The sequence below is a fragment of the Symphodus melops genome (assembly GCF_947650265.1).
Source record: "Symphodus melops genome assembly, chromosome: 10".
Lineage (NCBI taxonomy): Eukaryota > Metazoa > Chordata > Actinopteri > Labriformes > Labridae > Symphodus > Symphodus melops.
In genome coordinates this window covers 3,346,640-3,360,870 of record NC_136700.1, presented here as the reverse complement: position 1 = coordinate 3,360,870, position 14,231 = coordinate 3,346,640, and the positions used below count along the sequence as shown (strand labels likewise).

Below are 14,231 nucleotides of genomic sequence, written 5' to 3'. Positions count from 1 at the left end.
GGACAGACGAGATGGTTATCTCTGAGATGGTCATCTTCAGTCTTTCAGCTTTGTCTGTTTTGTTGTATTAACCTGAAAGTAGGAAAAGTCACAACCTCAGGACATGTTTTGTTAGGTTGCCGGTCGCTCTGCATTATTCAGTCAAAGAGCTACTTAACATCTTGTTATTAAAAAGCATTTTGTATAATCTCTTGACCAACCTTCAATTAGACTTTCTTTGTTTCTTCTTTTGCACTTCACAAGACATTAACAGTTCTGCTAATAAAACGTCAAGAAGCAGCTAATTATCAGGTTATAGGTGAGATACTGCCAAATTAAATACATTCAATCACACTGTTATTAAAAATTCATTCCACCTTTGGCAACATTAATTTTCTCTCTCTAAGTGTAAGGTGAACCAGGAGAGATGCTCTCACACAGACGGAGAGCTTCTCTTATACATAATGTAACTTCAGCACCAGAGTAACCTGCACAAACAGGGCGGATTTATTGACTTCTAGCTTCTGAACAAATCACGTGGCATGTTTGTCCTTGATCAATCACAACAGTTACATGATTTCTCATTAAGATTTTGTCAATAATGTTGAGAGATGAACTCGGGGAGGCTGTATGTGTCGCTGTAGATGAAAAGACCCATTCAAAATATCCTCAGAGTAATGCAGCTGTGTGACAAACTCTTCTTTACCACTGTCTATTTTTGAAATATAATCTGAATTATTATTTATACAGTCTATGATGAATTCAATTATGTACTTGTCTTTAAGTCATGTTAAATAATACAATTGAATACAACACTTATCTAAATGTTCTGGACTATGGTTCTACTCATACCTTGTCTTGAAATGCTGTTCAGACTTCAGTTAACCTGAAGAAAATACAGGGTCTAGAAATGACCTCGGAGGAGCCAAGGCACCCTGTTCTTAACAAGTCAGGACATAAAACAGGCTTCTTCATTCATATGAACACATAAAAAGCCTTAATATGCACAACATGAAATAAAAAAGGGTTTGAAAGATTAACAGTGCAGCTGATGACCTATAGCCTGAGACGAAGAGTTAGTGGAGGAGAATTATAACATCAACATGTCAGATGTGCTTTAAATAATTATTGTGGAGTGAATTCACAATCTTGTCTTAAATCCAGATGTCTGCTAGCACGTAAAGGAATCAGTGTTTATTTTCCAGAGAGAGCACAAGCAGTCCAGTTCAGGAGTATATTTTATTCCACACAGATAGTAAAACCCTCATAGGCTCCTTAAAATCATAGACGTGTGTATGAAGCTCCAGATGTCACACTTGTTAAGCTGCGGGGCAGTAAAAGACGCCGGCCTTTGAGATGGGATCCGCGGACTCACCAGTCTGAGTGTGACTAAATTGAAAACCTGCTTTCGAACATATCCAGACCGACTGGGACCGTTACTCTGTCAGCTTTTTAACCAGGCAAAGGAAATTACAGCCATGACCCCACGCCACTCGGCACAGAGAAACACTGAAAAGTAATTTTGTTTACGCTGAGAGGAAGGCAGCAGAGGGAGGACAAGGCGGAGACGGTGGTACAGATCTGTATAAGCGTTGAGATTCCTTCCAGTTTAAAGCTAGGAGCATTAAATTAACATTCAACACGTAGCGGAGTTCAGCTGGGGCATGAAAGAGCTCGAGAGCGAGGCTGCTAAAAGAGACTGGGAGCCCTATCAGTAACGCTGCACGCTCAACTCTTTTTATGGAGCCAAAGCTAGTTTTCAGATTAGTGAGAGGAAACTGCAGGAGAGTTTCCCGTCATGAAAAAGCAGTCTGTCTGATCAGCCATTGTATATATAAATGCTATATGTGTATAATTTTTTTTTACTAATTAAAAAGCTGGAATACGAGCCAGTGGGCAGAATGGATGAAAAGTTATGTTGCTTTTAAAGTAAGCTATTACATCTTGACATCAGCTACCGGCTTCCTGAAGTTAATAAATGAGTGCAATTCACTTCCTGGAGCGATGTTGCGGTTTATTCCCCCATTAGGAGGCAGTGGTCCACCCATTCCAATCATTCTTTAATTAGAACTGTTGTTATTTAGCCTGTCACGGGAGGTAATATCTCACGACAGCCTCAGCATCAGTTTGGCAGCTTGCAATCTCACATTCATTGACGGGGGCATCGGTGCTGCTTGTCGCCACTTCATCTCCCCCATCAGACTCAGCCATGCGCCACACACACACACACGCAGCTGGTGTATGTGGTTACATGGCGATCCCGAGCTCACCATGAGTGTCATCTGTTAAAGCGTGGAAACATGTTAAGTGTTTTTTTTCATTATTGAGGGCTGGTGATTACTTCCCCAGATTGCCTTTACGTACCATTGAGTCGCGAAATGTTTATCCAGGAACGGGAGAGGGAAAAGTGAAACAGGATGGCTCAGCAGGCATTTATTCAGCCATGCAGTGACATCCATCCATTACTTTATATTTGGTCCTCACTTGCAAGTAGCCTGGGAGACTAAAAATGCAAAAATAAAAACAAAAAAAACCCCTCTGAAAATATGAGAAAAACAGGGCAAAGTTTATGTGATGTAACATTTCATGTACACTCAGCAGGACCCAGACAGTAAAGTTCATAATGGGTCTGGTTTCATCCTAATAAAAACATCCCATGTGTTAACAATTTGTGATTTAATGAAGTGCTGCCCTCTGTGGACTGATGTAGAAAAGCATTCACACACCATCACATTTCTTCTACCCTCCATGGCCTGCGGCGCTGCTCTCCGCTGTGACACATGGGGTCTGAGGGGTGATGCAGAAACAGACCATCAGTGTGACTTTAGGTGAAACAGGAAGCAGACCTGTCCACAGGGTAAACTACTGTGCAAAAAGAGGATGACATCAGGAACCCTTGACTCTCAGAGGAGACAGCTCTGGAAACACTGAACTTTAACAAGATTACCCACTCAGGGGGAGAAGGAGGGGTGGGGGGGGGGGGCGGAGACGAAACAGCATGTGCCGCAAAGAGTTGGCATCATGAAATACAGATTTATGAACTCCATTAAACCACATTTCTTTCTCTTTATTGGAGCCTGCAGCATTTACCCATTGTGAAGAAAAAAATCTCCTCCAGATAAATTAGTAACAGGCTGGGCATTTACTCCCACATAAGGTAGCTGTACCACTTATGAATAGAGAGAGAAAAGAAGCGCGTCACCTCGCCTGTTTCACTCTGATTGGCTTCTTGTGCAAGCCGAGGTAGAAAGCAGTCACCGTGGTTTGGAACAGGTGGCCGTCTCAGACTGGCATTGGTGGTGTGGATCTGGCGTGGGTTAGTAGCCAGACTCTCAATCTGTCCACTTGAAAACTCCCCAGCATTGCTGGAAAGTATTACAGCCCCTGTGGAGAAGATAGCAATTACAATTTGTGATGGGAGAGAGAGAGAGCGCCAGGAGCCACATCCATTGCTGGAATATGATCAGACTTACAACTGGAACATTTTTACAAAGCTCCACTACACAAATGTCCTCTTAATGCCATCAGTTTTATGCCTTATAGTGCCAGGCTTTCTGTACTCTTGCTTTTTACTGTCTTTTTGTCAGAATGCCAGGGGTGACTGTGCATTTAAAGACATCATGAAGCTGTGAATTGTCTCTGTTAGATATACCGCACCAGGCCTCAGCAGGTTCATGGCAACAATCTTCGGAGAAAAACCTGCTTCCATTTAAAACCTGCATCGCTGCATTGTGTGACAGATTAGATTTGGAGTGGGCAAAGCCTTGCTCCAGCTGGAGACAGCTCACCCTTTGGCCTCTCACCTGAACCCTTCCAGCACTGGTATGTGTGACTAACATGTTCTATGGGAGGCTGGTAACTCTAGAGCCCACATGTTTTGGCTGTCAGGTACAGCTGGTGCTGGAGATTACACTGTTTTCCACGCATTTGGACGGTCCAGATGCTGAATTGCTGTGTCACTCTGCATCTAGTTCCATTTATTCAAAAAGGGCCAAAAGCAGCAGTGAGGAAGTAATCAATTTTTAGACCTTAGCTTCAGCTGATCAGTTGCTTTTGCTCCATCAGAATGCTTTCAGGTCTTCTCTGTGTCGTATCCACCCCCTGATGGTAGCATGCATATCAATCTGTAGGCTCTGCTTGAGGAATGAATATGTAATGAGCACATGCAAAGCACTTATTCACTCTGTAGCATGATTCCCATGGGACCTCTGGCTGGCTGCACGTTTGAACTCTGCAGCAAGCAGGACAACCTGCTGAGGAGAAGTTACACTCAGCCAATGAAGCCTTCTTGATGGATCCTCAAGGAAATGAGATTCTCCATTAGCTACCAACTGACATCAGCGTAAAGCCACTGAGCCTTGTGCAGGCCTGAGACTACACAATGTTTGGGGGCTCATTGCTGAAGAAGAGAAACAACGACAGCTCATACATCTGCTGGAGCTCAATAAACACCGTGGATAAGATGTGATGAGAATGATGTCTGCAGCCGCCTCAGTGTGAACTGCAGCCACAGAGAGCCAAGGTCAGGTCTGTCGGCTACGGTTTACCACAGAGGTGGACTGACAGCACAGCGCATGGATGGCTGCCTTACATTTATTGGAAATCAATAGCAATCTTTCAGTGGCAGCTACAAGACATATTTTAACAACAGCCTTTACTCAGTAAAGTTCATTCGGATTGAATGCAGGTTTTCCACAGGTGAAAAATCAAACGAGGTCAAAGGGTTGCACAGTTTTATGCTTTACGAGTATCCTATAGAGGTCAAGGGTTTTTTATTTAATGGGCAGGTTTATAATAAAATGTTGCACGCTATTCTATGTGTTTGTTTTAACTCTGGCATAAAGACCATGGTTGAGTGGAGAGGGATTAGCCATATGCCTTTTCAAAGATGGAACTTGTGTTCCATCTGTGCTGCAACAGGCTGCTTTTCTATAGATTTCAATGTAGCAGATTTCCTTTAGTTCGCAATTTCGTTTTCAACTTATGACACACCTTTTTGGGGGTCCTTCAAAAATTAAGCTTGGACAATTTATATGTTTCAACTCTGCTCTTTTTAAAAAAAATCTAAATAATATGCAACACAACCCCTTATAAAATCAGTGCCTCAGTTTGGCCATCAGAGTCCAAAAGATCCAGGCACGCCCCTGAATGAGGCGAAGCTCTGACGATAACAAAGAGTTTTTAACTAACAGCTTTTTATCCTGTTTTTTACCACCTACATTGTAGCTTTACAGTTAAGATGAGTTTACATGTCTGTTACATTTCTAAACAGAGCTCTGAAAAGCCGGAGCTGCCCTGCAACATACAACACACAGTATCTACAAGGGAGGGCAAATTTGAAGCAGCTCGAGCCACATGTTCTTCTCTTTAGAGTGAATATAGCACCTGCAGTTACAGAAGCCAGAAACATTGGACTATAATAATATTTTTTGTATTTGCTAGAGATGACTGAAGAAGCAGCAGCAGTAGCCATGAAAAGTTTTCAAAGCACACATAAATTCAAGGAAGTTTGTGTGCTGTTTTGGTTTTATCATGACCCAAAATTACTCAGCACTGAGACAGAAAAAAGTCATTTATTTTTCTTTTGCAGTCCTCCATTGTTTATTGGGATAATACGAGCTAAGTATAGTCAGGGAGAGATAAAGTGTGTACTCTGCAATAATCACAAACATGTCAGAGATGGACTTGAGAATAAAAAAGTGAATGATTTGCATAGATAATGGTGCTCAGTTGGTAGCCTCCACAGAACTCTTGTAATCTTTTTATGTTTTAAAGTTTCAAACAAAATGTGCAGTTGCTGCTTTCAGAAAAAAATACCACTGGGTGATAACATTACTATATTCAAGGTAAAAGTGCTGTAAATATATATATACATGAAGGTAAAACACACAAGTAGCTAAATGCTTCAAAATGAAAGATAAAGTTTAGCCTTTTTCTCTTGGTTATTTATTTTCACTGTGGTAGAGAATGAAAGGAAAGTATTACAAAAAAGTACAAAGACAACTTTAAGTACAGCTCTTACATACACAATAGAGGTATTCAAAGTTGTCTGCAGTGGCTGCGTTTGTGAACAGTAGAGCACCAATCAGTTGAAAAGAGGAGCTATCATGGGAAAGCAAAAGAGAATAGCTGCATGTTCAATTTCTACACAATATATACCTGAGGTTTATCATTAATGGTCGCTGGAGCTTATTGTTAAATTAGTGTACCGGTTTAGCTCGTTTCAGCTCACTGCACAGCAAGTTATCTGTCAGTGAGCTGACATTTTCCTTCAATGGTATTTTATGGCAACGTTGGAGTTGAAGTTATAGATAATGGCTGCTGATGGTAACTGTTGGTGGCTGTGAAGGCAGAAAGCAGATAGTTGCAGCATACTGTAACACAGGCCATGCCTGTTTCTGTTGGCAATCTATTGTTTATTTTAACACAAGAACAAAGCCCTCTCCATGTCGTTCTGCCTGTTGTGTGCAGCACAGGGGAATCTCCAGACAATATTAACACAACAGAAACTCCAGTCAGTGCTTAGTATTAGAGCTGTAGCATTAAGTGTGTGAGCACAGTACAAGGACAGGCATAAATATTTTTTTTAGCCACTCATCTGACTGTCACGCTCATCAGATTGTTGAATATTTTCCTCAAGTCATTGACATCAGGGAACTTTGTAGTCTGAAGTCCCTGCTTGTCTTCAATAGCTTCTGTCCTTGAGTGGTTTCAGGAGGAACTCAGGTTTACGCCAAGCAATGAGCTGCTTTTTAAAATTATGTGTGCCGTACTGTAGGTTGTGGTGTGCTTCGGGAACCTGAGCTTTTATTTAATGGAGTTGACCTTTGCAGGCCTGCCAATGTGTTTCTGAATTCTCTGCATTTCATGCCCTAGAAAATAGCTTCTCTGCAGTAATTGAACCATCAGGCACCAGTTATCAGGTTCAGTTATACTATCTTACTCAAACTAATTGAATTTGAAGGTGTGTTGTTGGCTGCACATTCTGTAGAAGAGGTGAGCTCTCCCTTATGAGATAAAATGATCCCAGCTCAGAATTATTGTACACAGTGTTGCACTTATCTTTCGGCAGCACCATCCACAACATTCACTGCTTCCCACATTCACGACAGCAACATTTTGCAAAATAATTCCCCTGAAACAGTGCACCCATCAGAAGACTGGGATGCTTTAATGTAAGACTCGTGTCCTAACAATGGATGCTTTAATTTTTGATGATGCTCCAGCTCTATAAGAGGCAGACAAAGCGCTCTGACTGCTCGCCAGATGGCTCAGCCTACCTTTATGTGTGAGGAGGTGACAGTCCAAATCCTGTGTGCAGAGTGCCTAAGGCTGCACAACAGGGAAATTGCATTCTGATCCAGTCCACTCCTCTGTGTGTTAGTGTTATACAACAGACTATTGTGTCTGGCATTTGCATTAGGGCCATGAAATTCAGCCCACTGGCTTTCACTATGCAGTGCAATAAGACAACAGTGGGAGTTCTGGCTTATCTGTTGCCATGCTACAGCAAGATCACAGTCTTCAAAGCTGCTCTGCAGACTTTGTTGATTGAAATGCACCACAACAAAGAAGTGTATGTGGTCACGAGAAGACATCTTTACTTTCTTTTGGCATGTACATTTTTTACATGATGTGCCTTTTAAGTAGCAGAAGACAGAAAATTAGAGTAGAGGCACAAAGCGTAAAAGGATGCAACAAGCTGATGGACATGATACACGCTGACTTTGATGCGGTGAGCAGCGGGTACAAGCTGGGGTAACGTGGCTGCTATTGTGCGTGGCAGTCCTCTGTGTATCCATCATTATGGGCAGTGAATCAAGCGAGCAGGCTGGGGCTGTTGAGAAGAGGCCCCCAGGGAGTAAGGCCTTGTCCTGTCGCCACCAGGAGGGACGGCCAGATAATGATGGAGCCATCATGAGGGCAGGAGATAGGCTTTCCTTTTCAAAGTGGGAGATGGTGAGAATTTGCAGGATCCCATCACAACAGGCACACAGCCATTGATTGGTCCCTGGCCTGCCTTAAAAAAGGACAGCTTTAACTGCTGTTGTCAAAGAAAACAGATGCTGCTGGTGTTGGCCCTCAGAATAAAAAGCTCCTTTATGCTTCTGAAAGGAGACGATTCTTTTTCAGTTCCCTATCATCACTCGAGCCACAGGAGAAGAGTTTCACATGGGACCTGCTGCAATTTTAAAGCTTTTTTTTTTCAGCTTGACAACAGATCATATGGATCCTGATGAATTCTGACCTCACAGGATGACTCATTGTTGATATCAGATGAAAAAGCATGACAAAGAGAAGGCCCTTATTTGATAGCATGTCCCCTTTCTTTCAATGTATGGAACTGAAACGATTACAGGCTGGCATCCTAAAGTATTTCTATGTCTCTCTGCTGGAGAAATTCTGTGGTCACAGATTGCTTTGACAGTCACTTAAAAAACTCTCAAAGACACTTCCAGTAATCGGCTCTCAAAGACATTTCCTAAAATTACATAAAGGAGGCATTCGAAGCCCTCTGCAGTGCTTTAAAAATAGGTTTTCATCAATGTCTTGAAGTAAAGTATCCCTCTGAAATCATTGTGCCTTTTCAAAGTTAATATTCTGCTTTTATCAGCACAGTGGAGGGGCTGGAGCCTTGAACACAGAACAAACTGTGATGGCTCACACTGTCGATTCTCCTTCACAAACAGTTGTCAGTTTTGGACGAACTTTGTGCGCTCAACAATTAGCTCAAAATGTTTTACTTTCTAAACCACGCTCATTTTTCTTTGCAAACCTCGAAATACTTTGTTTTAGCCGTCTTTACCCCCTGCTGGCACAAACTTTGAAATATAATAGCTCTGTCATGCTCTTAAGAGTGCTTTTGGGTTCGCTGTCAAAACCAAGCCAATTTAGGCTCCTTTTGAGCATTTGATGGAGTACACATTAGAAATGCAGAAGCAGCTGCTGAGTGACCACAGCAGTGTGGATTCATGCCCGAACCAGCAGGACAATGGGCTCATCTCTAGAAATACTGTTTGGATGCGTTTAATGACAGAAAGCCTCAACGGCCTTGCCTAATGTGTTTTTTTTGTTGTTGTTGTTGTTGTTGTTTTTTTTGCTCTCATTCTTGGATTCATTGCGGCTTTCGTTTTGAAAAATGTCTAACCAGTTCAGGGATTTGTGTGATTTATTGCTAAAAGGTTTTTCTTCCATGCCAGTAGAAACCCTCAAAAAGAACCTCATTGAAATGTAGTGTTTGTGTTTCTTTGTCCTCACTGCACTTTGATATTTCCCCCCCCCCCCAGTTCAAGCCAGCAGCATCAATTACTCAAAGAGCAGCTGTCCTGACACTGTTATTTCTCCTCTCGTCTGCAGAGAAGCCAATGCCACAGGGTCCCCCAGGTGGTGTTATCGGGATCCTTGGAGGTGTCGTTGCCATCGGACTCATCATTGGCGTGGCTGTTACTGTTGTCATGGTCCATCGGCGGCAGCAGAAGACCCGCACTGAGACAGATAATGACCTGTGAGTACCGAGCCTCAGCCTGAGAATATTGCACAGTGCTGGACAGGCGGTAAGATTAGGTGTGCACTCTTTGTCAGCCCACGAGAGAGAAACACTTTGAAAAGACAAAACACTTTTTGGGGGGAGTTAATGTGTTCAGAGACAGAAGAAGACTCATGTTGCTGCCTACCTGTCTTTATTTCTGACAGGACATGCTCTCCTTTGCTATAGATGTGAAAGAAATCTATTAATTCCAGACTTTGGAAAAACAACTTTATCTTAATTTACATTTTCAGCAATCGGCGATTATCATTAAAGCAGCAGCGAATAAGTGCTTACTTGATTCTAATGTGGATTTAAGTGAACTCATTACCAATTAGAAAATATATATTCTTTTAATCTGGGCTGATTACAGGAGCAGCAGTCCCCTCTTTGGAAAGCTTGTTCTCCAAATATAATTCAAATATTGATCTGCCTGTATGAAATCTGCCTCAGACACTGTGATTCATGCCGAGACCCTTCAGAATGAGGGTCTCTAGGTTGTATAAATAAATAGACAAATAAAGCCAGGCAGACGTCTAGAGCCCATATCTCGCCAACTTTATTCACTCTTTCCTCCCCTCCTCTGCGGCCAACAAGGTTGTTCTGCCTGCAAACCAGAGGCCATGACAAAGTTGAACATTGCCAGCTGCTGCCTGTTCACAGAGGGGAACACAGAAGTTGCACAGGATGCAGCTGAGACATCCACAAGCAACTGAGCTGTGGCAATCGAAAAATATATATATATTTTTATGTTATCTGGAAGATGATTAAAGTCTCTTCCATCTGTTCTGGCCGAGTTGTAAAAAAATCAGTTTTCAGGAAAGACAGAAAGCAGCATTCAAGTTATATCCTGCTAATTGCTTGTGTCTAAAACACCTGGCCACGACAGCTAACTCAATGGCTGCCAGGGTTTCAATGCAGCTCTTGGCGATGCTGGATGTACAAGATGCTAACCACATCCCCATGGGAATGATGCTGCTGTTTGCGGGGTTGGCTACCGTCCTCACTGGGAATATTACCAAAACAACAAAGGTTGGGAGTGTTCAGAATCTGGCTGAGGGTGCACATGAGCCTTTAATCAACTCACCTGATGAGATTACGATGTTTATATTAGAGGTCCCCCTCCAGAATCTGGTGTAATTGTTTTGATATTCAAAGCAAAGATGCTAACATCAAGCATCAACAAGACACTCTGTCGAGTTTTTGGCCTCTGTGACCCGGCCTGCTGCTTGTTTTAGAGCTCTGCAGGTCTACAGCTGAGTCTTCTGGGCCCCTCAAACATACTGCTGCTACCTCTCAGGAATGCTTTTTAAGACAAATGAAGCACACAGACTCTTACCTCTCCCATTGCTTTCTGTCTCTTTCTCCCTCCCTGCTAATCTATCTTTCTCTTCTCACTCTGATGCCAATGTAACTGCTCTCTGTCTCCCACTCCCCTCCCTCAGCATTGCTGTTGCTGCTGTTGCTGATAGTTGTGTGACACAGGCTCCAGAGAAGCCAGAGTCCCCCACAAGGAAAGTAGAGGCACCTGACCCCAGTCTATCCCCCACTGACCCCTGTCCTCCTGGATCCTCTATTCTGTTGCCTGCATGTAATGGTGGCCTACAAGTGACATACTTGAGCACACCATTGTGAGTGCTGAAAGCAGCAAACATCCTCCAACAATCATTTGTTAGACATTTTAACTGGACTCGACGTCAGACAAACTTTGACTTTCAGGATTTCTTTTCACCATACCGTCAAAAATGGGCGTTTGATGTGCAATTCAAAAATCTCTATTTAGTGCATGACAGAATAAGAATTAACCCATACGGCTCGGAAATAACAGCGATGCAGTTTGAAAAACAACTGAATGAAAACAGTGCCAAGATAAATCAAAGTTAATTAAAAGTCTTAAGATAAAATCCAGCTCCACTCAGAGATGATCAGATTTGGGGAGCTCGGAACAAAACAGAGCACTTTTTTTGTTGAGATTGAACATACATATCCAATTGTTAATCAGAGAGAAATCTGTAAGCTTATCGAGGCTTTGTTTTACATAAGCTAAAACTCACTGATGATGTCTTTTGTTAACAAATCACATTGTGCAACCTCCCTCCTCCGCCTCTCGCTCTTTTCCTTTTGTGTGCATGATTGTCGTCTAATCTGCATGGCAAGAGTTCTGTTGGTGTCAGTGCCGTGTAACTGTTGTGGTTGTCTTCAATTGCAGCTTAGCATGCAATGGTTAATGTAGTGAAATGTAGTTCAAAGCTTTAATTGTGCAGATGAATATTTATAGATGTCCATTTTGTCACCCAACATGTTCAGTGTCTTACGTAGAAACTGTCCAGTTTTTCAAGAAATGTCTGATGATGTGAATGCAGAAAAGTTTTAGAGAATGCGTCAGGTTTATTCTCATGCAGAGATTCATAGTTTTATATGAGTGTCTGATGCCTGGGTAAAGGGGAAGCATTAAGCCACACTGTTTAATTCTGCATGTTGATGAGCTGTTAATCAAGCCTGGGCATTTGATAACATGGCTGACTGCACCGCCAGTCACGCCTCTGTTTGCCCTCACAAAGCAGCACATGATGTGCCTCCAAATTGGTCAATCCTAATAAATCACTGACCCTTTAGAGGCTGCACTGGCACAATAGTCAACTGATTATCAAAATAGATGGGCACTGTCAAAAGTGATGTTCTCTGAAATAATGTGTTCATTGCTCTGTCTTGTGCCCCAGCGTGATGTATGACCTCCAAAATGTTGAAAATCACCACCAATCACTACGCCGCTATCCCTGTTAATATGAATTTGGTGGCTAGTGTTCCTGACATGCAGCTGCTTCAGACACATGAACAAATACTCACTGGTATGGGCCTAACTTCCAAACCAACATATCGGAAAGAATCACATACAGAATGTAAAAGGATGAGGAATTGTGAGCCGGATGTCAACAAACATATCAAGACTCCTCTCTTCGAACAGTGAACAATTCTTTCATTTTTTCGGACAGGAGATAGTTTAGTAGCATCATTGTGATGTTAGAGGACACTTCCACCTATTAATCAACTGACATTGAAGTAAAAGAGAAAAAAAATGGGATATCACAGCTATAAAAAATGGATGTCTTCTTTTAGGAGCATAATTTACAAGACCGCACTCGGAGACTTGTTTTGTCGAGATATGATTTGTTCGTGTGTACCCTTTTGATTTATGAACTGGTCATCAGTGCTTTCACCTCTGCTGTGTGGAGACCTTTCAAATGTGATCAATGGAAATTCAGTGTTGGACACCTTCTACCTTTTAAGCTGTAACCAAAGTAGGACTTTCGTCGTGTCTTTCTGAGTCATGAAACATGGACTGTTATGGTGTGAAGCTGAACCAGTCACTGTTGTTGTTTTTTGAGTTAAACATGGTGCTTGGTCTCTGTACAGAATGTTCTTCATGCAGTACAACTGTCTACAAAAAATCTCCTTGTGTACTTTTCTATGGCAGTGTGTGTAATCTAGCATCAATGCTTAAAGATTGGAAACTGGACGTGTGTGTGTGTGTGTAATTGTAAAGTTAAATGTCCTCAAAATCAAAACCTCCATTTAATGACAGAAATAGTTTTTGATAAACTTGTCAAAGAAAAAAAAACCCTGAAATGTTTATTCTTGTTTCGGTCTTTCTTCTCTTGTGAGAAAGGAGGGAAAAAGCTGAGCTCTGCAGAGTAATTGTTGTCCGCCTTTTGAAAAGATCGGAGCGAGACAAAGCATGAAAGTAATTGCCTCCTAAAGATCAAATCACATTTATCCCGTCTTGCAATTAAAAGTATCATTAGCATTTAAATTGCCAAATAAGATTGTGATCAACAGAAATCAATGAGAGCACCGTGGATCAGCTCAAACACTTCACATTGTTTTGCAGGAGAGAGGCTGTGGTCATACTTTAATCCAGACGCTTCTGGGGATGCGACACTTCACTTTCTCTCACATGCATCGGGCAGACAAAGTATTTTCTGACACACACTCAGAAATGTCTTAACTCTGATAATCTGCAGTTTGAAAAACGCCTCATTGTTGGGAAAACATCTAATATAAGGTCACTTTTCTGTGAGTGCATTGTAAAAGTCATTTTCGTTGCTGTAAATCTTCCCTCACAGATTACTCTCCTCAGTTTAAGGATTAGTTATGTTTTCTCATCGCTATCCCCCTTAAATCTCCCCTTAAGCTGCCCTGAGCCTTTTGTAGCCAACAGAGCGAGGCGGAGCGAGGTCTTCAAGGTGGATGTCTGAGTAGGAAACAGTGCAAACTTGAATGTAGCTCTCCTGCCCAGTGCTTTCTGCTCCCTGCAGGCTTGTGCTGCTTGTCAGCTTTCATTAGTGTCTGCGGCTCACAAAGCGGACGCCCACACGCTGCCTGCATCACAGCCAGCGCGGAGGAAGTGTGCGTGCGATCACACGAAAGAGATGCACATGAGCTGGTCAGACTAAGATGAACGTCATTGTATTGTAATAGCTAGATTATGACAGAGCACACGTTGCACAGATAGGCACAGGTGTTTTCACAGTTTTTATTTATCGAGGTAGAAAATGCAGCATATGATACACAAACTGAGCCCTTAACATTTTTACAGCATTATTGGAATGTATGCGTTAAAGCATAGCAGCAGCCTTGATCAATGTTTAATGTTGATCAGCCTATCAGCCTTTACTTTACCTCTTTCTTACTCTTTGAAGTGAAACTGTCTTCACTTTAAATGGCT

General features: G+C 42.2%; 1 protein-coding gene across 3 annotated transcripts in view; it reads left to right on the top strand.

Moving 5' to 3' along the window:
- The window catches only part of nectin1b (nectin cell adhesion molecule 1b), a 147,052-nt gene that overhangs the window by 105,777 nt on the left and 27,044 nt on the right, over window positions 1–14,231 (top strand). For 2 of the 3 annotated variants that reach the window (XM_079353294.1, XM_079353296.1), the window contains exons 6-7: window positions 9,337–9,484; window positions 10,951–11,021. In XM_079353294.1, coding sequence (XP_079209420.1) covers window positions 9,337–9,484; window positions 10,951–11,021 — 219 coding nt within the window. The remainder of the gene's footprint in view (window positions 1–9,336; window positions 9,485–10,950; window positions 11,022–14,231) is intronic. The other variant, XM_079353295.1, reaches the window with a different exon arrangement.